This window comes from Carassius auratus, chromosome 29 (assembly GCF_003368295.1).
Source record: "Carassius auratus strain Wakin chromosome 29, ASM336829v1, whole genome shotgun sequence".
Taxonomy (NCBI): domain Eukaryota; kingdom Metazoa; phylum Chordata; class Actinopteri; order Cypriniformes; family Cyprinidae; genus Carassius; species Carassius auratus.
The window spans coordinates 18133298-18158180 of record NC_039271.1 but is presented as its reverse complement, the minus strand read 5'-3'; the positions used below and the strand labels follow the sequence as shown (position 1 = coordinate 18158180).

Here is a 24883-nt window from a genome sequence, read left to right as displayed (position 1 = left end):
AACCAATTTTAACCAGACTTACAGACATGTTATCTTATTACATTTCAAATATTTAGTAAAAAGTATTTGCACTTTACATTTATGTCGCGGCATAATCTACTCCCTTGAATTCCTCAGGATATTAACACATTCATGATGTAAAACCTTCTGGAGAGGCACAGAACTTTGGGACACAACAGTGAACTAGTGACAAAATTGACAAGAATCGTCAGGAAAAGCAATTATATTTTTCTTCCAAGTAAAAGAAAGTGGCGTATCTAATGTTTTCCAAAATGCAAAACAATCTTACAAAATGTAAACAAACATTAAAACACACAAATATGATCATTATCGAACGTATTACTGTAAAACAAATCATATTCATTTCTTGGACTTGTTACACTTCAAACAGTGAAAGATCAGTGGCTTTCTGCAGCTGGAGCTGACAAAGGACCTTAGTGAAAACTGTAGAGAATATAATCAGGTCATACCCACTGTCAAAGTGTCAAGAGATGTGGTCCCGAACAAGGTGCATTAGAGTATTTAATGTGTGTTATATCTTTCCCTGATAAGAGCACTAGTTTTCCTCCAGGTATTCACAGCCGGTGCTATAATGTCTTATATAGTGAGTTAAAACAGTGCTGAGTTAGCCAGCCTGGCACTGTGTCTCTACTACCCATAATTCATTGAGGCCAATAAACAAACTGAAATATTTTAAATACACCTGCATTATATTACCATTTACAAAATATGTACACTTCCAGTTCTGTCCGGTATAAGGTTTAAAACAACAGTCAAAACACCTACATTGTACAAAAGAGTTTTTAAAAAGAATGTGTAAGATTATTCAAACATTTTTGCAACAGTAAGACTGAAAACCAAATAAAAAGGGAATTTTTCAAGAAATTAGAGGAGAAAAAAAATAAATGTTTGAATTGTTCATAAAATCGTTATTCCACAAATTGTCGCATATAATGATTGAATTGTTGTTCCTGTAGCTCAACTGGTAGAGCATTGCGTTAGCAAGCAAGCTAGCGCAAGGTTGGGGGTTCGATTCCCTGGGATGTTTTTACGTAAATAATGTAGGTAACGCATGAACTGTTCGTAAAACCATAGGTTTAGGTAAACTGTCGCAATCACAAAAATTTTCTTAAAAAAAAACAAAACCAAATTTGTGTTAACGGTCACATTCAATGCATCATTCATTCATAAAACCATACAACAACTTTCACCATCAATGTACAGAACAATAGTTTTATGTAAAAATAAGTCATAAAGTCACTCTGTGCATCATGATTAAGGCCCAGTCATTTTTTTTTAAAGCCTTCTCTTCTCAGCTTCACAGTTGAGTCCAAAATCTCCCATAATGCACCATGCCAGACTGAACGGACTGCGCCACATGACCGTGCCAAAAATGCGACCTGGCATCAGACATTCCTTTGTCATATTTGCTCATGCACATTCAGACTTGACTATGAATCACACCCCTGTCCGAATCTTTTTAAACCTCCTTCAGGCAACCAGTGATACTGCAATTAGATTAAGACTGTCCCTATGACATCACAGTGGAGTGGGCAGAATGAATTCAGATCGAAACATGATTCACAGGCAAACCTAATGGTCAGGAGTCAATGAAAACGTCTATATCTAGTGCTCATTACAAGTCAGTGCCTTTTTTGACCTTGAATGCGTTGTGGGCAGGATTCATGGTAATGTTAAGCACCAAAAGCAACTGGCACAAAGAGGCAGTGTTTCTTTTAAATGATATTAAGAACAAACTGATTGATTAATACCTCACATTTCTGAAGTACAATGGAGGCAGACTGATTAAACAGCCGCTCACTGTACCCTCACTAGGGTGCTTAAAATAGATTAATGCATAAACTACATCTGCCAACATCCTTCAAACTGGGTTTTGATTTATGCATCCTCAAACTCACTGCCAGTGTACACAGTGCAGAGACCCAGACGAATGACATTTATTCATTCTGTTTAATCCAACTGAATCCGGTCAAAGGATCATGGCCTCTTGAAACGCCTCAATCCATCTGAAAAAAGCAGCACATATTTAGTTCGAAGCAATGAACCTTAGATTAGATTAATAGAACAAACTCTATGCAACTCAGTCTACAACAAAGTGCTTGTGTACCTCTGAGCAGTGGGGATGTCCTCTGCTCTGAAGATGTCGTAGAGTGTGTTTTTATGATACAGTTTAAACTGCAGTTTCTGAGCCGGTCCTGTCTTCTCCTCTCGGAGGAAAAAGCCCAGCAGCGGTTGACTCTCCAAAGCCGCAACATCCTGAAAACAATGCAATCGTCATCACATGACAGATTTTATGACGCCATACACTTCTGCGGACTCTCACGATATTAAGAAACACAGTAAAGGGGAACATCCGAGTTAAAAAAAGTGACACTACTGACGTAATTAAAGTTTTGAGTATTGCAAAAGTAGACGTTTTCATAATAATAGTTCTTCTGATAACAAGCAACTTTTTCCAACAAATAATCTATAATAGCAAATAGTCTAATGCAATAGGTTTACAAAAAGAAAATTCCCTTTCAGACACAAAATTTATGGGCGGAGAGTTTCAAAATGAATCACCACTGACACAATTTACTAAAGTTTGCGCTCGTCATATTACTGGTATTTGCAGCATTATTAAGGGATATACGGAAAATATCGCAAGATATTTAATGCACATCTTTTCAGTAAAGCTGGTTAAGTAAATAGCAGTAAACCCTAAATATATCGGCAGATATCTAATGCACATCTTTTCAGTAAAGCTGGTTAAGTAAACAGCAGTAAACCATAAAAATCGGCTGATATTTAATGCGCATCTTTTCAGTAAAGCTGGTTAAGTAAACAGCAGTAAACCATAAATATCGGCAGATATTTAATGCGCATCTTGTCACTAAACAAGCTGACATTGTTCACTGACAAGCTGCGCAAAACGTGCAAAATATGATCGAACAATGGCTCTTTGTAGTAAATGCTGCTCCGTGTGAAATCGCGCACGTGTAGAGATTTACCGCTGATTACAGAACCGGCTTTACTGACAAGATGCGCATTAAATATCTGCCGATATTTATGGTGCATCCCTACTATTGTTGAAAGATAAAATAAATTATGAGTAGCTTCCTCAACATTAAAAGTTATTACCGTATTTTTCGGACTATAAGTTGCACCTGAGTATAAGTTGCATCAGTCCAAAAAATATGTCTTGATGAGGAAAAAAACATATATAAGTCGCACTGGACTTCAAGTTGTATTTATTTAGAACCAAGAACCAAGAGAAAACATTACCGTCTACAGCCGCGAGAGGGCGCTCTATGTTTCAGTGTAGACTACAGAAGCACTGAGCAGCATAGAGCGTCCTCTCGAGGCTGGAGATGGTAATGTTTTCTATTGGTTCATGTCTCTGTGTTCATGCCAAATTAATTTTGATAAATAAGTCGCAGGACCAGCGAAACTATGAAAAAAAGTGCGACTTCAAGTCTGGAAAATACGGTACACAAGTAAAGACTGCATACTTCACTAGCGGCATAAGTGTAGAGGACTTTGTTCTTAATGACGAACCACAGCCTCTTCCACGGCTTCTTATGGCCTTTAGATCTTTGCAGATATCCACTCATGGAGGAGTTCTCAGTGTTGGCAGACACCTGTGAGCGAGATGACACTATAATACTAGTGATGCATTAATATGACATCAGCGCTGTGGTAGAAACAGACGCCTCCATTACAATGACATTACATGAAGTTATGTAAATGCTGTATTTCTATTGCATTATGTGTAAAGTACAAATTCACGTTACCTCTTTGAGGGCAGAAGGAATCCTCTTCTGTTTTCTAGAAAAAGCAAATGTCGAACTCCGCCCACTAGGGAAAACGGCCATACTGGATTGGTCGCCTAAGACACAAAAGCAAAACAGCATATTAGAAAGAAATGTGTAGTATTTGCCTGTACAATAACAACACTGTTGCTATGTGGTTGCTTAGGTTTTCAAATGGTTTGCTTACGCGCTGTATTTGAATATGAGCAAACATCATTAAAAACTAGCATGTCCAATACATTTTGTTTATGAAAATACTATTAAGTGGGAGAAAGAGTATTTGAAATATGAGGCCTGACAGCAGAAATCTCATACCCTTGTGCTGTAGTTTAATATAGCAGTGGTCACACACTCGTGCCAACTGATTTTTCAGGTATTCCAGGTAGTATTTATTGGATGAACACGCCTGACACACCACCTGTCGCCACAACAAATGGAAATCAGACCTAATTTTTCATTCAAAAATCAAAAAAGTCGTAGAACTTCTCTGATTTCTAACCTTCCCGCAGGCACGGCAGTGGTGGCGTCTCCAGGTGAGCGTGAACTCACACGTGCAGATCATACACATGGTCGTTCGCAGATCTGGAATCCAGATAGGAGCTTTAGAGCCCAGCGGTAGACCATCATCAGAGACTCCCTCCAACTACACATGAAAAAAAAAGAGAATTTGAAATACTGTAGGGGAATTATCGCATTTTTTTAATATAGATAGATTATATTATATATAAAATTATGAATATTTGACTTTAGTCTTGGTAATCATTCATCAGTATTACTGCAATATTTTACAATTATTTTTCATGTTTTCCAGTACAAATATCTAAACATTCTTAATTCAAAATTCATTTATTTGAGGTGCAAAATGAAATTGAATTAGGTTCAGGAATTGATCACAATTTACATTTTAAATTGCATTAGGTTGAATTCATCCTTAAAACAAGAACCAATATCTCCCAATATGGTAAGAAAAACTGAATGAAATGAAAGGGTAATCAATTTTAGTTTTCTCACCTAATTTGGCTGATATTGTTTCCTGAGCTAGGCTTAAACAAGACTTTAATGTCATTCTGCATCTCAAAGAAATGTATGTTTAAAGAATGCTTAAATATTTATGCCGAAAAGAAGACAAAAATCACTCTTCGCAGTGTATACATGTCAGTGAAGACCCTTTAAAATTTAATGGAAACAGACAGAAAGTCACACTTAAATGCATCCACCTCTTGGCTTCGACTGGAAAAGAAGGAAATCTTCTTTCTGGTGTAGTCATCGATTGCTTTAGCGATGGCTTCCAGCCATTCGTCTCTTTCTGTGGCCGAACTGCAAACATTATTTTACAGTCTGTGATTTCAATTTCAATTGTTTTGGCACAAGTGATCAAGGGATCATTATGGTGTATAATTCTTCTTCGCACTGGTGATATTTCTTTAATATAGACCCCACACATACATCCTTGTGGTTGTGTGTTTGTGTATTTCTTACTTGGCAGACAGTATGAAGGAGCGTTCCACACTCTCAATGTTTAATTCATTCTGATAGGCCTCCTGACTTGGTTTGCTCACCTATTGAAGACGTGGGACACACACGACACGTTACAACTCTTGTAAGTTTGTGTGTGTGTGTGTGTATAGAAGTATTATGATGGTGGATGTCTGACCTTCATGCCAGCCAGAGAGAGCATGCTGTTGACTTTATACTGGCCAGACTGAACAGGAGTTGTGTACAGCAGAATATCATTAAACTGTAAGGAGAAAAAAAAATGGTGGCTTTTACATCATTCACAATATATATATATATATATATATATATATATATATATATATATATATATATATATATATATATATATATATAAAACATAAAATACTAAAATAACATTGTATATTTTATAATAAAATCTCACCAAGAAGAACATTCTGGGCTGCATTACTTTCCTGGAGAGTTTCATCAGAGTGCCCTCCTTTAAGAAAACCTGCGTGTGGAACAAGAGCACGTTTAAATTCACAACACAGAGACCGAAGACTCGGACGCAATGAATCGGGAGGAATTGAGTTTCTCACCCTGCCAGGCTGGACGATTTCATGGTGACCGTTCAGACTGTACTGAACCTGCATCAGCTTCTGGAAGTTATCCTGAAAAAAAGAGATGTTTAAGTGGTTCATGAATAAGTCATCTGTATGAGATCTTAATGGTGGTTTGGTTGTGTTTGTTGTGTTACCCCTTGCTTCATGATGTCGTTCGCATGGTTTGCCACTTCTTTCACCACACTGAGGGCAGCTGGGTAAACCAAACCAACAGAAGCTCAATAAAACAGTTCAAAGATTGGTTTTGGAATCATTAAACAAGAAAAAAAGTGAATGTCAATCTACAATGAACTTTTTTTTTTTTCAATATTAAAGTCATAATGAAATGAAAGTGGTGACAGATATCCGAGTGAAAGGCCCTAGCTATAATCGTTGGTTACTGTGAATTTTGATCAGGTCATTTTATTTTATTTATTTACTGGGCAGTGGACATTTACTAAAAGCGCCACCTTAGCTGTAGAGAAAATGGTGTGCTCTTACTTTGTGTGTCTTTGTAGTCGGATGAATCCTCAGGAAGATTCTTCAGATAATCTAAAAGAGATATGAAAAATAAATTGGAAGATTCAAAGTTGGTAACAGAGATTGGTCGCATTCCTTCAATTACATGATTAGTTTAAAGTTTAATCATAAGTTTGTCCAATGCAAGAAAACATTTAAGAATTCAATTCACTTTAATTAGACCAAACTGTCGAAATCTAGCCAAAGCTCAAAAAGTCCACTAGCTGAAACCAATGATGTATCTTCTGTTTGTGGCTTCCTGTAACGGGCCTGATATCCTCCTGTTCATCTGAGGGTGTGTACCTGTGAGCAGCAGCTGGTATTGAGGTATCCGCTGCACCGGTTTCAGCAGGTAATGCTTCAAGGCAAGACTAGCACAGCGAGGACTCGTCTAAGAATGAAAGAGAGGAATCTTAAATCTAAAGCATTACCAAATGTTACTACAAACAAACTTACTGTTTTCAAACAGGTTTCCCTGTTCGGAAAAAGTACCCATATCCCTTTTAACATGTTAATCGTTGTAATAGCATGTTATACACTATATGTTATATAATATGTTATACATGATGTATGTTGTCATTTCAGTTTATTTCAAAAGTAAATAGTATTAGCAGAAAATTCTAATAATATCAGGTATATTAGCAATATTTCTGGATCTACTAAAAACAACGTGATTGGAGGCAGCTTCTTTTCCGTTTTTCTTTTATAATAATTATTACTGATGGTAATAGTGCACACAGACTCCTACCTCAAACTGGCGCACAACGTTGGCAAAAGGAGGATTTTTGCGACACTGTTCATCCAGCAGAGCCACATTATGGTCAAACTCGCGTATGTAGGTAGAGTACATCTTTAGATACGGACCTTTCTGAACGAAGATGTCAGCCAATCTCTGATGATCAGACCTGCGGTAGTCATAGAGATGCCCGGAAACAAAACTGAGCAATGGGAAATGTAGGACTTTTTCTTATAAGTTAAGAGTTCTTAAATTCTTTTTCTAAACAAGATCAATAAACTCCATCCAACTTCTAAAGGCTCTCGTTCTCGTTTACTATTGCCATTTTGCATTGTTGACACACTATTTTCCCATTTAATACTGTAAAGTGCTTTGACACAATATGTATTGTTAAAAGCACTTTGTAAATAGAGGTGACTTGATTCGAAAACAAAAGTTGACATGAAAATCATTCGCAATCCATTTAACTTTCATATTGTGTATGTGCATTACCAGTGGGCTACTCTCTCCTCCAGCTCTTTCAGCAGGTCTTTATTGAGCTCGTAGAGTTGGGGCAGATAGTATAAGATCTGATTCAACACTTTCTCCTCCACCAGTGGCTTCCCGCTCGCACGAGTCGCTTTGGCAACTGCGTCCCGGAAATCCTGACACAGAAATGGAAAAGCTAGCTACTGCCAAAATTCCAAGGTATCGCGACAAAACAAAGAGCGCTAGACAAGATGAGTAATAGCAAAAAACATGAGTTGACATCCGTGAATTCAAACCATTACTTCATTTACTAGCATTTCAACTTAAATAAAACAAACAGTACCAGTAAGAGCCCATTCGAAACATTTGCCATAAATCTTTCAAGGTACAATTGCTATAAACTAGCACTCGACCAAACGTCTCCAAACAAACTGAAAAACAAACAAACTGAAGTGCATCAACTCGCAGCATAGTCCATCTACAGCTTTAACAGGAAGTAGAGGGAACGTTTTCCTCACACACACACACACATACACACACACACGCACACGCACGTGTCTTTAGGACAGCTGTTTGGGGTCATGGCCAAACAAGTGGGTTAAAGTGAGGGTGGGTGTAATTTCTTTCCAAAACTCTCTCTGTCCGTTGATCTCTTATTCCTTTACCACAGTCTCTTTGGACAAGCTCTTCCTCTTGCCTTTCCTCTTTTTCTGACTTTCTCTCTAACTTTTTACTTCTCTCTGAATAGGGATGGGTCAGGAAACACTAGCTGTCTCAGTAGTTGGCTAGTAAGACAAACTAGGGAATGTATCTAGATTTCTTTTCTTAGCAATGGTGCTTTAAACAAGATCATTTAAGAGTGGGAACCGCTTGGCAGTTTTGTTTTTGTTACTGTAACTAAAAATAAAATGAATAAACATTTTTAATTGAAATAAAGCTGAAATAAAATATAAATTATCAAATAAATAAAACAATTATACATTTCTGACCATTTCTGTTGGTGCAGTGCAGAGACCTCTGATCAATGTATTTTCAGTTACTTCTATTAACCCTTGCAAAACACCTTGCTCCATAGACGCCCAGTTTTCTTTTTTTTTTTAATCAGAAGAAATATGAAGGATGATTCAAGCTGATTTTCTGTAGCAATCAACATTATCCGCCAAATATGCAGTCTTGCACATCTTTAGTCCTGATAATACACTTGCACAGAGCATATAGCTCCTCATTAAAATCCCAAAATAAACAGAGAGATATGTCTGTTTACCTCTGTGATCCTACTGTGACCGTGAAAACCAAACGCTCTTCCAGAACACATTCATATAAAACTAATAAAACACAGATGACTGAACCCCACACTTCTACTATAATCATAATTCTTGTCTCAAATCTGGATCCAGTGAAAACGGTGATGACTTACGATGTGAAGTAACTTCAGAACATCCACAAATCTGCACAGACGACAAAAACACAATCAAAATACAAACTATTTCCCTCTAAATGTGTTCAAATATGAATTTGCAATAAAGAGATCTTTTTTTTAGTACGTACACTTTCTCTGAGCTCATGATTTCCATTGCGATGTGGACCACCTTGTTCCTCTTCGCCCGCTCTATCTCCTGAAGAAAAACGTGTTAAAATGCAGTTATAATATTAGACAATTTTATAATCTATAATATAATTTCATCTGCCGTTAACTTACGCAGTTGCTACATCCAACCATGATTACCAACAACATACAGCCTCATACTGCTCCATGTGAGCTTGAGTGTGTGTATGTGTGTGTGTGTGTGTGTTGTTGTTGTTATGGACTGGTGAGAGGCTGCAGTCTTTATTTGGATCGCGGCCTGTCTAAATTCAAGGACAAAGTTTGACTGAAAGCACCCCCTGTTTCTCTGATCGGGGTGTGTCTGGAGGGCCTCTCAGGATTATCTCCAGACAGAAAGTCTCTCCAAAACAAAACCTCTCCACAATTGATAAGAGTTCTTATTTCTTAGGTTTTTCTCTTAAATTTGAGATGAATGACGACATTCTCGAATGCATTTAAAGAGACAGTTCACCAAAAACTGAAAGTCCATTCCACCACGACTTTCACGTTTCGAAACTTTCTTACGGAAATCGTGAAAAGTAGTCCATATGAATGGAGCAGTTTAATCCCAAGTCTTCTGACGGGACGCAATCGCTATATATATGACAAACAGATTTCATTTATTTAGTTTTTTTCACATACAAACATTGATCAATGCACATTCATCAACACATCAAATATGGTGAATGGAAGCTCAACCGTACTTGCTTGATGTAAAGAGAAGAAAGCATGTCACTCATTGGTTTGAGTGAATGTGTGTTAATCAATGTAAATGAAAGCATAATAAGTTATTCAGCTTTAGGCAATTAAAGCTGCAGTCGGTAACTTTTGACGCTGTAGCGGTTAATAAACAGAACTGCTTGCATCTTGCGGAAGAACATCGTAGCCGGAACTACTTCTCTCTGTTTATGTCTATGAAGAATCACAACGGTACTGGGTTACTCCGCCGCGGTACCCCCGGAGCAATCTAAAATAGTCCGAATATAAACACTTATTATAGGTGCACCCTAGTGATTCAGGACAGGCTAAAAACACGGTTTGGAAAATGGATTCATGGTGTACTCACTTGTTATATAAAATTTTTCTACATTTTGAACACAAACAAAGTTACGGACCGCAGCTCTGATTGGTTGTTTCTTAACGGGAGAGATGAATTTCTGCAAATGGCAATAGGAGCACTGGGAGGAGCCAGAGGAGCTTGATTTGTCACAGATTATCTGTCTCATATTCTACTGTCAGGACATAATGACAGGTTTAATAAATATGTAAAAAATATATTTTTACAAAAGTTACCTACTGCAGCTTTAAGCTATTTTTTTCACAATAATCTTCTGTTAACATGTTTACCATATTTAAGTCCTGATGCCATACAGTGCATTTCAAAGTTTATCCCAGTGCAATGTCCTGCCTCATAAACTTTCACTGTCGGTGGATTAGTGGAAACACAATGTTTTTGTGTGTGTTTACACTAATAGAGGAGTTGAAATGATTTCCTGTGATAACGGAAGAAACAATCACAGATGTTGTCAATAGAGCTTAACTTGTGCTGAACCTGGAATGTTCCTTTAATGGCATGCCAAGAATTCCCGACCGTTTCGCTCTGGTGTAGTTCTGTGCATCTGTGTAAAGGTGAAGTACCTCTTTGTCTTTTGAATGGCCCATGTCTTCCTTGCTGGAGTCAGAACTGTCCCCATCTTCCTCATTAGAGCTCAATCCGTCCTCTGACAGATCACCACTCATAGAGCATCTGTTGTCAAACAGGAAGTGCACATGTTCAGTCCAACGTGCATACAATCAAACATAATTTATTTATCTTTTTAAAAACTGATATGCATAATAAAAGTATGCAAAAATATTTTAAACTTTACCCAATGTTTTATTTAATTGTTATTTTGATTTATTTATTTTTCTTTCATTGGATGGAAAATAGCAGCATGAACAATCTCCTTAATTTCTGATTTTTTGCTCCTCCTAAGAAATCAAGTCATACATGTTCGGAGTGACATTTGGGGTGAGAAACGCACTAGATAGCACAAGCAAACTCTCACGCACACTCATTCATTCACACTCTTTCTGGTTTCCCTCGCTCTCATTCTTTCTCCTGCAGCAGGACAGAGCTGCTCTTGTTTACAGCTTATATAAACACTCTCTGCAAAGAGACACACACACATCGATACAGCGCACAACCTCTCTCACACACAGAGATATGCAGGGAGTTTCTGTCATGCCTGGGCAATTAGTGTGGATGCCATTTAAAAAATGATATATTATCTATCTATTAAGGGCGCTCAAATTCAGAAGCTGGAATGTGCTAAATCTAAATATCACCCAATAAATTATTGACATGTAACTCAGTAATGGCTCGCACAACTCACACATATATTAATAAGCCATCTAAATGAGGACCCACTGCAAAACACTGCTTTAAATATAGAGATTTATCAATTATAATAAATATACATTATAAATATTACAAACACTACAACCAAGATATTATATATTTCCCATGAATCTGAGCTAAATTGAAACCAACAGAACAAAACCTTCTTTTGTAGACATTCAGGGACATCCCCAATAATAATAATTAAAATTATATATATATATATATATATATATATATATATATATATATATATATACAGTACAGACCAAAAGTTTGGAAACCTTACTATTTTTAATGTTTTTGAAAGAAGTTTCTTCTGCTCATCAAGCCTGCATTTATTTGATCAAAAACACAGAAAAAAACTGTAATATTGTGAAATATTATTATAACTTAAAATAATAGTTTTCTATTTGAATATACTTTTAAAAAAAATTATTTATTCCTGTGATGCAAAGCTGAATTTTCAGCATCATTACTCCAGCCTTCAGTGTCACATGTAACATCCAGTCGATCACATGATCATTTTGAAATCATTCTAATATTCTGATTTATTATGAGTGTTCACTGATGTATTATGAGCATCACAGAAATAAATGATCAATTATATATAATAAATGTAAAAACAATCATTTTAAATTGTAATAATGTATCACAATATGACATTTTTTTCTGTATTTTTGATCAAATAAATGCAGGCTTGATGAGCAGAAGAAACTTCTTTCAAAAACATTAAAAATAGTAATGTTTCCAAACTTTTGGTCTGTACTGAATATATGTATATATACACACACACACACACATACAAACACACATTTTGGGAGATTTCGTCAGGTGTAGCTCACTTCTGGGTACAAATTTGTCCCCAAAATATGGTTAGGTTCATAGAAGCACATGCTGCACTCCAAGTGCTTCAGCATGACTCTCGTTAAACAATACAGCCTACTGCCAAAATCACCTCAGATCCCAAAGTTAAAGAGAAAGTAGGTTTTAGAATGCAAAACTAGCATGCTGCCTAGTGCACACTGCGCAGTACGCTACATCATATTTTTAAAACTTGTAGATTTTTATAGATTTTTGTAGTCAAATAAGAAGTTCATTAAAAAAAAGAAACAAGGATTTTTATTGCTGCATGGAGGGACACAGTATTAAACGCAGTGTATTCTGCATTGTGTTACTGAGAGATCAAAGATGATGATTTATTATTACTGGGATCAAGGTCTGTAGCCCACATGACTGTAAAATATTTGTTGGTAACAACTTGCTGACAACTCCAAACACAAGACCACAAACTTGATTCAACGTCCTGTGCATCTGGAAACCAACTGCGAATTCAGCAAAATGCCATTTTTACCGGCACTGAGACTACATCACGGAGAAGCCAATGAGTGATGGAGGTCAAGAATGTGTTTACAAAGTCATCATCACCGTAAACACACTTTGAGTCAATGCCGAATTTGTTTCTTGTGAACTAAAGACATATGCGTAAATGCTTGAAAATAGTTTTGTAGACGAAAATAAACTGCGCTTGCACAAGAATCTCTCTACAAAACTAAAACAAAACTCTTACGGCTGAGAAAAATGAGCTGTGGGCGCTGGTGTTTTATAATGAGGCCAGTGATACAGTCAGCAGTTGGTGTATTTTGCAATCAGAGTAAGATGATTCACATTTTACTGATGTGACATGATTTTTGCTACTGTGTTGGAAACGTTGGAATGACAAAGCATGACTGTGAGCCAGAAGATTTCGGTTGAAAATGCTGAGAATGAGAGTGTGGGAGAAACGGAGAGAGAGAAAGGTTATTTTCCAGTGGCTCAGCTCTCTTCTCTACAGACATTTCCTGCTCTGGCCACTGAAAATAACCCACAGGAAAACCCAAGGCCCAACCTGGACTCAAAGAGTGGACTGTAACCCTCACACACACGTCCATGATCACACAGACCAAACCAATACAGTGCAATTGAAAATACATAGCAAAGTATAATAAAATGTGCATGTTATGTGGTCTAACGTTTTGGGGTTACTCTTTGTATAAGATTCTTAAAGTCCACCAGGTTAATGTTGTGCATTTTAAAAGATTTGACTACATACAGTGATTTACAGACATAACCAGAACCTTTCTGAGTGAATTTGCAGGGGGGTTTGGGGTAAATTTACAGACTGCCTGATTAGGAATCCTAAAATATAGCTTGTCGATCTATGAACTCTTAGCCAAGGTGGCCTTTTTAGAAAGTGTAGTAGTCTAGTTATGGCGTCTACTGGCAGAGGCTAACTGGACCATGCCAAAGTCCCTTTCAAGGAAAGTCTGTTCACTCGGCGGCCATATTTGTGATGCCTATGGCTGCTCATCCAAGACCAAGTCCTATTTAAATGAATGGGGGAATCCTGAAATCTCAAATAAATTACATATTTTAAATCACCAACAAAATCTGAAATGAACTGCCCCATGAATGTTGTTTCAAATGCTCAAATAGTGGAAAAAAGCTTATTTTTCAAGCTAGACCAGCCGATGCGGATGCATAGTCAAAACGCACTTATGACTGCGCATGCCTCGCATTGGCTGGTCTAGCATCAGGTTTCTATGGGAACCGGAGCTTCTAATGGCTGCTGTAGTGATGCTGTGACAAAAATCATTCTCAATGATTGGCTCTTTCATTTAGAAGGCGGGACCATTCTGCCATATCGCGCGTTGCAGTTTCTCCCATTCATAAACATTGGAGTGAACCGTCTTTGTATTTCTATGGTGTTTGACCATGAAACCATACAAACAGTGATCCCTTGGTCTTAACCACCGAAATATGTTGATTATTATGCCTAATAATTATGCTTAATTTTTATATAGCTTATTTACTGTTTATAAGCAAGTTATAAGTAATTAAACAATAACCATAGCAAACCACTAGTAGAATATTTTAATGTATTAATGTTAAATTTCCTGCTAACGTAGCATGGTGCTATTCTATTAGCATGTTAAGGTAAAAGTAAGTACCAGTGTTAGGGTACTGCGAGGGTACAACTCTTTCTGGGACTGAACCCGGCAATGTTACTAGGTCCCCAACCCAGGATCGATCCCTGAATCAATCCTGGGACGTGTTTGCATTCACACAGCAGGCAATTTTAGGGGACCAACATGCAGTGTGAAAGGGGCTTAAGCAATGCCGTTAGTTACGTTTTTATGGAGTAACACAATATTGTACTGCATTACTTTTAAAAATAAGTTTCCCCAACACTGGTAAATACACATAATCATAGCAAACTTTTGTAGAATTTCTCAATGTATTCTCAATTAAACAAACAAATCAAACAATTTGTCCCTTAATTGTTTGATTTTATGAATCTTTGTTCGGATTTTGAAAGGGGCTTGGAATTGGCACAAAGCTGTTACCATATCTGTAACCTCAAATCAATCACCGATTGAAATGTAATAAATTGTCTTCCTAAAGTAAATCTTAAAGTAGTTTCATTGAGTACATCCCTCAAATCGAAACCTATCAAACAAGACAACTGTAGATCAGGACGGTAACATGAATAATAACGCTTGTGTGTATATGCATATATACATAAACTGACCTGTTCAGCTCACATGGTTCCTGTACTTCATACACGCCTGTGTCCACATCCTGGTTGGAATAGACCCAGGGCAGGTTCATGTACTCTGGAATCACATCGTATAATTGGACGTTCTCGTATTCCACCCCACAGTCAGCCTCTCTGTCACACTGAGCTTCTACCTCATCGCCAGGTGCGACCTGACTAGAGGGTGTGGCTTTATTTTCATCGTATTCACCATCAGTACGAGTGCAATCCAGGGCTTGTCCACTGCGAAGCAATTTCGGAAGCAACCGTGCATACACGCGCAGCTCTAGAAGTTTCCGCAAGCTACGTCTTGTTTGATCGGAGCGCACCAACTGCTCAGAAGATCCAGTGTCCACTCGCTGAAGATCTGCAGAGGAAAACGACTTTGCCCTCTTTTTGACAAGAACAGGTCCCCCACCTCCAGCCTGTGGTTGGCTGTTACTGCGAGTCGGCTGGTTTCTACTGAAGAGGGGGATGCTTGGAAGGGCGACTCGCCATGATAGTTTCTCTTGAGGAGGTGCCGGAAGTTCTCTGAATACGGGAGGACTGGAGTTAGGAAGCGGAGGTGGAGTGTGTGTTAGCGGAGGCGTGTTTTGCTTCCGCAACACGACGGACGCGGGAAGACTGTTTCGTTGGGGCTTTTTAGGCATGACTTTTGGTGACTTTTCATCCACGTCCAGAGACGGCTTGGTTATGGCTGCCACTTGTGATCCACAGCTGAGCTTTATCTGTTTAGGAAGACTCCGAGTTAATGGGTATCGAGCAAAATCTCCATATCCTCTATCATCTTCATCATCGCTTTGCACCTCATCATCTTTACACTCAACCTCTTGAAGATCTGAGTAGCAATGCAAAAGCAAGTTGTCCACTGATGTCGAGGCCTTGCATGAGGAATCAACCATTTGTGGGAGGGATTTCTGTCGAGGTGGTGGAGCTGGAGCTTGCGGCCCCTCCTCAGCAGCGGTGTCCGCGGAAGCTAAAGTTATACCATTTGTCGGAACTGAATAATGGGTGGAGTCCAGATCAGGAGGCACCTCTTCAGTAACTGCACTGTGAAAAGAGGCTACTTTGTGCAAAGAATCAGTGTTGGTTGAGGAGTCGGTGTCTGGGTTTTCCGTATTCTCTTTAGGGGAACATAAATTGAGAGGTGTGTCCGCGTAGGTGTTTTCGGGACTTTCTAGTAATGTGTCTGTCTGAACGTGTTCAGGAGTTTCTGTAGGTGTTTCTGCTTGAGTGTCCGAAGGTGCAATCTCCACAACATTCTGCCTAAGAAGTGCTCTCCGAAGGCGTCGTGGATGGGGTACAGGGAGTGGCTTGCTGGGTGGTGCAGGAACACCATTATTGTTACTGGTGCAAGAGCTAAAAATGTTCCCGGTGTGTTTCTGCTCTGCAGACTGTTCTTGTAAGGGTTTGGTAGGACTTTGTCTTGGGATCTGGAGAAAAGTTTGTTTTTGTGCACTTGTCTGGTCCTTTTCTAGTGTGGCAGAGTTTGTTTCTTCCTGTGCCTGTGTGGAAGTTTGGGATGGGTCAGTGGGAGCGTGCATTTGTTCCCATACAGATTGGGAAACATGTTCCGATGTGTCATTGCAAATCAACTGTTCTTTTTCACTGTCGACCTCTTTGAAAACACCTACCTCCGCTGTTCCGTATATTTCCTTGGAATGCTCTGATTTGCTGTTACCTAGTTGATGACCTTGAGTACTGGGGGGTATGATGTAATCTGACAGGTGTGAAGATAGTAAAGCAGGACCACCATTTTTGGAGACAGGTGGATGTTGTTTCTTGCAGGGGTCTTGTTTCGAATGGAGAGGTTTGTGAGGGGCTTTGGGCAAACATGGTTTGGGGGCGACAGCAGGTTTTCCTCTCTTGTGTGCAGTGGGTGAGGGTGAAGGCAGCAGGAGCTCAGGTTTTGGGGCTATGGGGGGAGGTGATGGTTTATGCGACTGAACCAGCTTGGGTTTGGGGGCAACCGGTGGTTTCTTCATTCCTACATAATCTCACACAGAGAAGAAAGAGAGAGAACTACATTAATTCCATGAACAACCTTGAATACTACACACACACACACAGCTGAACACGGCTTCAATATATTTCTTTAAATATCTGATATCAGACCATTTCTTTTACAGTCCTTACAAAACGCACAGATTTTTAGACAAAGTAGGCAACAGGCATCCAAAAACAAGAGTTTATGTACCAAAATGTTTTTTTCCTGAGATATCTGTTTAACATCTGTATAGTTATCCACCTGTGTTTCGATGGTGAAAAGCATTCAACTTTAAGAATAAATGGATAATACAAGAAATGTTAATTAACTGTCAGCTCCATTTATTTATTTATAGGAGATAACAGCTGCAATGTTGACAAAATTTGCATGTTTTAGATGCACAGGTATCAAACATTATAGCCATTTGAATTTTTCTGGTGTTGCTAGCGACTAAATCGCAAACTTTCCGGTTCTGATCATTTAAATGACATATAAATTGTGACACTTTAAGCAATTTAAGCGTGATTATGGCAATCTAAATGACATTCTCTCCTCAGCCAATATAATGTTGAGCCGGTGAAAGTAGATAAGCTGAAGGATGGTATTAATATTGCAGATTTTTTTTTTCTAATGAAGTCTCAGATATCAGATAGATACTTTTTAAATTTTTATTTAAAGTATACATACTTATATTGTTCTCTTTAGTTTATAATATAATACATATGGCATTACTGAGTTATAGACAAAAACTGGAAATGTTGCTATGTTCAATATTAATGGCAGGTGTGAGATATGTGATCAATTCTGTCCAATGTCTCAAGTAACAGTGTGTAGTAAACACCCTAATTTCCTACAGAATGCACTTATTGTAAGTTACTGTCACATCCATAAAACATATTCTAAATTAAGTAAAAGAAAAGTCACTAAGATGTTTGCACGGTTTGAAGCAGATCCTGTTAGCTTTATACAGTATCAACAGTATGAAACTACAGTTATCATAGAAACTTTATACAAAAGATGCAATCATAGTGCAATACTGTGATTTCAGACATCTCCTTTTACATTCCAATTAATGCTAGAGGAAGAAAACAACGGTGTTGACTTTGCCGAATTCACTTAGACAGCGCTTTCAGGAGAAAAAAAAACACTTGGGTTTGTTGATGCTCTCTTGAGGAAATGTGGTCTTCCATTCCAAGGGAAGCAATCCAAGGCTGATCCTGGAGGCGCCCTCCTCCTCCGCTCGTTCTTTCCTCCGATCCGAAGCGTCGAGACCCGGATCAGGGAGCTGAGCTCGCGGACTGTCGCGCGTTTACATCAGCTCGGGAGACCGAGTCATCAGGCGGATGTTCTGTGATTGAGTTCCTTACAGCAGTGGAAAGACACCAAAGGGACTTTTTCCGCGTTATTCTCTTTGGTTATACCCTCCATAACAGTGTCCTTATCGATTGAAGAGAACAAAGAAAAAGTAAACTCTTCCCAAAATGGTTATTAGCGTGAAGAAACCCGAAGGGAGAGGGAAAGTAAATCAAGAAACGTTGAAACAAAAGACTGGAGACAAATCAAAGTAACTACTCCGTGCGGTTTTCATATGCCTGGAGTTAAAAACATGGATGAGGCTGAAAGTAAAATATCCATTCAGGTTTCAGCTTTTGCCAAAAAAAAAAAACATCGTTCCTTACCTTCTTCATCCAGGATATTTGTTGTGCTTGTTTTAAGCAATTCGTCCCGTTAGCACAAGATTAGCCTCTAACAGAGAATAGAAACTGCTGAAAGCTGCTGCTGCTAAGTTACTGCAATAAAGTTCCACCGGTTGCAATACATGGAAATATTCTAATGAAACCGTTAAATATCGCAACATCTCATCATAAAAGCCCTACGTGTCTGCCATGCTTCCCTAGACTGCTTGTTCAACAGAAATAGTTGATGTTTATTCATCCAGGAAACTAACCTGTACTCATGATCCCCAAACGACTCACTTTACTCCATGAATGAGCTGCATTCAGCACAGTTCCTTCAGATTCAGCTCTTTTCTTATGGCAGGAGCCATTGCAAGTCCTGAATTGAGAGACAACTCGATTTCTTCAAAAGATCATCCAAAGTCTTTGTATTACTAAGAAGTCGGAAAGTGTCCCATGCTTGCCATGGTATTTGCCACCGCTTTGTAAAGCTGGGAACGGCGAAGTCTATGCCAAAGAGTTATAAAAACTTCCACGAACCGCCGCTAGAGCGGCCGAAGAGCCTCGCCGCCTTGGGAAAGTCCGATCCATTTAGTGAATCGGTTCTTTGAACAGATAAATGAATCGTTTGAACAGACCGATTCAGTTATTCATTTCTTCACATCCATAAAAAAAAGGGGGGGGGGGTTACTTTTTTTTAGTAACGTGTCCGCCTAATTCACAGTATCTGATTATAAGGAAAATCCCATTTTCAATATCAACCGATTTGAGGGCAGAATTCAGTCCTGCGCGATTCGGTATGACAGATTCTTTGAAAGGAACCGACTCCAACGAACGATTCGCTTGCTTGGGAATCGAACATCACCCTCAGAGCTTGAGAGTTATGAAATAAAAAGTTATGAATAAAAAAATAGGTGTTTCTAATACTGTTTGTGGCAATAAAAAATGAGATTAAGAGTAGAAACAGAAATAAATGTATCATTATTCCTCAACAGGGAATATCAAATTTGAGAACAGTGAGGATGCATTATAAGTCTCAGAGTATTTTCCTGTGCCTCGTTGAGGAATAATCTTGCTATATAATATAGTGAATAAATCTAATGATCCTACAATACAAGGTTGTTTACTTGGCTACAGTATTTGTAATCAGACTAACATCTAATTGCATGACAGGTCAGTAGTTATTTTTAAACAACTTTTTATTGAAAACATTTGAATTTACAATCATGGTAATGCTAATGTATAATAAAAACAAATTACACATAAAATACAAAAGTCATATACACTGTATTAATACAAATTCAAATGTAAATAAAGGAATCAAATAAATGACCATCACAGGGAATTGTTTTTAGATAATGTTAAAAATAATATGAAAATCTATAAATGAATAAAGGCTTCCTGGAAACAATTGTGGCTAAACCACTACATTCCGCCTTATAATAATAATTTCCAAAGTAGTAGAAGTAGAAATTTATGTTTTAAAATATCATATTTTAAAATAGCATACTCTTAACCATGAAGTAAAAATACTGTTCGCAGAATTCAAGACCAACATTCCGGTAGATGTCGATTTGTACATATTTTGCAAGCCATCGTCGAATAACTGAAGATGAAGAAGAAGAACAAGAAGAAGAAGAAGAAGAAGAGCTATGGATCATGGGAATTGTAGTTCAAGTCATGGCGTGTGTCTGCGCATTCAACAGAAGCTGTAGAGATCGCTCCTTAATTCATAAACACTACCATCCCAGCATGCGCAACTGATGGACACATATGGCGGAGAGCTATGACTGAGGATTTTGATGAAGAAGTTGTTTTTGAGGTGAGTTTTTGATCCTGACACTTGCGTGTACGCGGGCACACAACAGCTGCTCAAATATCTGTGGTAACGTTAGATGTGCAGTTAGCAGCCTGTACTTAGCACAAATAACAAACACTCCTTCCCATTCCCCTCTACACTGCCATATAGATGCTTATTAAGCACTCTGGGTTTAATAAAATACAGACTTTGTTTATTAATATAATACAACAATAGATTAGGAGACACACATCTTGTATGAACAGAGTTGGAGACTGTGCTTCAAAACATAGTGATTACTAGGTAGTAATATCCCAAAATGTTGTTTAGCTAGGCAGGGCAGTCACAAGGTTTTGAGAGTTTAATACCTCTGAAATGTCTCCAAATTGGCAGTTCCTTAGGTTTTAGATTAAACAATGCTGTCTAGTTTGCCAGCTATCTAGACTATAAGACCAAGATGCCAACAACAACAAAAAGCCCTAAAAATGGTGTCTACATTGGTAGCTCCATAGGTTTTGGTACTGTGACTGTTTGAAAAGGCTGTTTAAGTAAGGTAGGTGTTTTGAAACTAGATGTCCCGAAAACACAGTTTAGAGAGGCACCTATATAGGTCTTGAGATGCCGCCAGAGTGTAAATGTAGACCGTTTCTGTCTGTCACTGTGGTCTGTTTATTTTATTTCTCTGTGAACTGATTTAGGAGCTTTGTGCATTACAGCATGTGTGGTCTTGATCCATCTTTATGAGTCAAAATTGGGGCTGTCAGATCAGCATCCTACATCATGACTGTAGAGAAAACAGTCTCAAGATATATATTGAGTAAGACTGAGACAATCAGTTTTTCCTGGATCTAGTTCATAGTCTATTCCAGACGATATTAATCTATTAAATAAATAGCGTGGCAGTTTGAAAGGTTTGATTAAAAAGCAGCTTTAGATGATGGATATGGCTTTTTAATCAGCCAATGATCCTTTTTCTTTCTTAAGAGAGAAAACAAATCACAAACACGTGGAAATTCATTGGTCAGAAATGACGGAAATCCTGTTTTTGCAGTGCTGTGTATCATCACGTACAATCCAAAACAGTGGGATTCGGTTTGCTCTCATTTGGTGACCTAAAATCAGGTCTTTTGCCGCAGGCTAGTTTAACTACTCTCTCACATCAATAAACACACTAGGGGTGGGCGATATCTCGATATTTAAAATATATCGAGATATTTTTTAAACACGATATAGATTTTGACATATCGTATATATCGATATGTTGTTTATATTTAATTCTGATTCCGCCACTTTGCTTCTTTGCCTTCTCTGTGCTGTGCTCGCCCCCGCTCGCTCGCCCCCGCCTCCTTGCTTTTGTCCCCACTCCCTTCGCGTGTATAGAACTAGTCTAAAAAACAAAGTCTAAAAACAAAAGGACAACTGGCTCCATTATATGGAGATACTTTGGTTTTAAGGCGTAGGACGAACAGAAGGCAGATGTCTAACGTAGGGCCCAATGATTTCCGCGATGCAGAAAACGCGGACGGAATCCAGTCATAAAAACGGTATTTACAGTTTAACGCGGAATGTCAAGGAATTGGTTAAATTTTGAATGAATTATCAAAAGTAGGTCATGCACTTAAATCAAATCGCGATATAGACTAATATCTGAAAATATTAACCCGGAAAAGTCTATTTAAATAGGAATCCTGCATGTTCTGCGTGTCTGTGTTAACGAATGGCGCAGAAGCGCGTCTTCATTCATTAAACAAACGGAAGCGCGTGATGCTCGCGCTGATTTCAGCGTCTTTCCTATCACTGATAAAGATGTGAACACATGAGGAACATCTCCAGAACTGCACCGAGAGATTTGATTTGAGTAAAACTAGCTCATATCACATCATAGACTGTAGTATCACATACACAGAACTGTAAAGGTAAACCCGTCAAAATAAAAGTATTTGGCAGAAATATTTTACTATTGTTCAGCAGAATGTACATAGCTCACTAATACTATTATTAAAATGAAATAAACATATTTTTTTAAGGAATAATCACACAACATTTCTTCCATGTTTTATTTTTAATAGTAAATCCCCTTTGTTTACCAAAAAATAAAGTTTGCTAAATTTTAAATAATTAAAAGATAAATTAAATAAATGTTTTATGCCTTCATTTGACAACCAGAAAAATGTAAATACACAGAATAGGTAACAATAAAGCATACGGTGAAGAAAAAAATAGACGTTTCATAGGGCCCTAAACATGTAATATTTGGCATATTTGTTTTTGCAGTAGTTTTAGGGGGGTTATATTTCCTGTAAAGATATCGAGATATATATCGCATATCGAGATATTGCAAAATATATCGAGATATATTTTTTGCTCCATATCGCCCAGCCCTAAAACACACGCCAACCGTTTCCTCTCACTGCAAATGAGCTTTAGAGCAAACAGAGCCAAAGTTCGCGACATGTGGCGGGCTGAATCTCAAAGCAGGATTTGACTGAAATAAGAATTTGAGAATTATAAACCTCTTTAGCAACTCAAATCCAGTGGCAATGGTTAGCCGTGGGAACGAGCCTGTGATTCTGGCGTCCTGTTTGGGATCTGGGACCTTTAAGAGTGTCAGATCTACCTCCTCTGTTGAGCGATGGTGCGTTTGAGACGATGCAGGACAAGAGCGAGGGACATGCGAGAGGTAAGAGAGGGAAAAAGCAGGACAGGATGTTGTTTGTATTGTTTCTGCTGGTGAACAAATTCATTTTTTTTTTAAATATTTTTTTATTTTTTATATTTAAATAATTTGGTCAAAATATCAGAAAAATTGTATTAATCAAATAGTGGAGCAGATGTTTCCAATATGATTAAGTTAACTAATATTTGAAAAGTTTTGTCAGCCAAATCAAAGTTTAAACATCTGGGAATGATTATGAATTTATTTATTTTGGTGGGACATGATAGAGAAACTAAAATTCAGAAAATGTCTAGAAACCATTTTTTGAGGGGAAAGTCAGTGTTATCATTCAGTCAATTTTATTTCTTTATTTTTCAATTCATATTTGTTCATTTTCAGGACATGGCAAGGTAAGTTCAGGCAGTCAAATAGAAAAACCTTGATAAAACCTTATGATATTGAGGATTGAAAGAAATGTGTTTTTGAAAATCCTGCTTTAGGATGTTCACATTTGCATATTCAGGATGTAATGTTATTACTTTTTGTTTGTTGGTTGCACTGATTTAAAAAAGAAATATATCTAAACCCTGTTAAACCAATATGAATTTAAAACTGTAATTTGTAAATAATTTTTCCCATTTGTCATGCCATGTTTATTATGAGTGGTGTCTCTGTCGCCCCTCCAGAACTCTCCGCTGTTCCAGTACTTGCAGGATCTGGGACACACTGATTTTGAGGCATGTTCTCCCGCCTCTCAGGAGGAGGAGCCCAGCGCTGGTGGAGAGGAGGCACAGTATCCTCAGGATATCCTCTCTTCTCACAGAGTGAGTGTCAGCACTTACCTTTCCAACCCGCTGACCGTCCTCCCAGCAGCTCCAGTCTCTGAAGACGCCCGTCTGTATAGTGTCCACTGAAAGAACCCGAGCCTGAGCTGTACAAAAGCAGATTCAGTTCTACTCGGAATCCTGTTTCCTAAGCAAAAGCTTTTGAAAATCACATTGAAAGATCTAAGACGGATCCAATAATAAATATTCTTTACCTGATGATAAAAAAATGGAAAGAGTGTATCACAGCTGGCTTCTTTTACAACAGTCACCAGTGTGAAACTGTGCTCATGGTCACCTCAGGAACAGGAAGTGATGTGATTAAGTGAATGATTAAGTGGTGTCCAGTCTTGTTTGGGAATGTGCTGAAAATCCCCTCAGTGTGGAAATAGAGCTCATTCATTTGGCAGAACAAAATATTGTCTTTGTGTGTGTGTGTGTGTGTTTGTGAGTGTGTGTGTGTGCATCTACACTTTATTTTAGAATTTATTTGGAAAGTTTCCACAGAGAACATCATTATTGTCGTTAGTTTACACCGTTCAGGCTGTTTCTGTCCGTGTTCCCAGTCTCTCTCTATCTTTCACACACACACACACACACAGTCTCTTTCTATTCTTCAGTTGTCTGTCACACACTCAAAAGATCTAGAATGTGAGTCCTACAGCAACTGAATACTAAAGGCATGAAGAAAGAAAAGAAGACAAAACAGGGAGAACCTCCTCAGTGTGTGAGCCTGGATGCACATCATACTTTCTTTCTGATTTGCTGCACGCTTGTTCTGACATTTCAAGATATCCGAAATCTG

At 38.1% G+C, this 24883-nt stretch overlaps 2 protein-coding genes across 9 annotated transcripts in view; one reads left to right on the top strand and one right to left on the bottom strand.

Moving 5' to 3' along the window:
* Positions 1-207: 207 nt before the first annotated feature.
* fgd6 (FYVE, RhoGEF and PH domain containing 6) lies at positions 208-19337 on the bottom strand. 6 transcript variants are annotated; one of them, XM_026209972.1, is made up of 22 exons: positions 19073-19337; positions 16772-17133; positions 15132-16642; positions 10819-10927; positions 9144-9211; positions 9013-9043; positions 7620-7771; positions 7140-7296; positions 6695-6782; positions 6374-6424; positions 6028-6086; positions 5870-5941; positions 5713-5781; positions 5467-5550; positions 5292-5371; positions 5030-5129; positions 4312-4455; positions 4128-4230; positions 3795-3889; positions 3513-3641; positions 2129-2277; positions 208-2027 (listed from the first exon to the last, which is right to left on the bottom strand). In XM_026209972.1, the coding sequence occupies exons 1-22, from the start codon at positions 19080-19082 to the stop codon at positions 1991-1993; spliced, it is 3660 nt and encodes a 1219-aa protein (XP_026065757.1). In that variant the 5' UTR covers positions 19083-19337; the 3' UTR covers positions 208-1990. The 6 variants fall into 6 exon arrangements, with proteins under 6 accessions (XP_026065757.1, XP_026065751.1, XP_026065752.1 ...); XM_026209966.1 differs by having other exon boundaries at positions 15132-17133; XM_026209967.1 differs by having other exon boundaries at positions 15132-17124.
* Positions 19338-20456: 1119 nt separating this feature from the next.
* The window catches only part of vezt (vezatin, adherens junctions transmembrane protein), a 15658-nt gene continuing 11231 nt past the window's right edge, over positions 20457-24883 (top strand). Inside the window, exons 1-3 of one of the 3 annotated variants that reach the window (XM_026209962.1) lie at positions 20462-20622; positions 23120-23278; positions 23941-24078. In XM_026209962.1, coding sequence (XP_026065747.1) covers positions 23231-23278; positions 23941-24078 — 186 coding nt within the window. In that variant the 5' untranslated portion in view covers positions 20462-20622; positions 23120-23230. Of the gene's footprint in view, positions 20623-23119; positions 23279-23940; positions 24079-24883 lie in introns of all 3 variants that reach the window. The other 2 variants (XM_026209965.1, XM_026209964.1) reach the window with 2 other exon arrangements.

What these genes read in the sequence shown, in the direction of transcription:
- fgd6 (XM_026209966.1), bottom strand. An exon ending in CGACTACAAAGACACACAAA is followed by an intron (nt 6,087 to 6,373) that starts GTAAGAGCACAC and finishes TGGTTTACCCAG; the next exon opens with CTGCCCTCAGTGTGGTGAAA. An exon ending in TCTCTCTGGCTGGCATGAAG is followed by an intron (nt 5,372 to 5,466) that starts GTCAGACATCCA and finishes CGTCTTCAATAG; the next exon opens with GTGAGCAAACCAAGTCAGGA.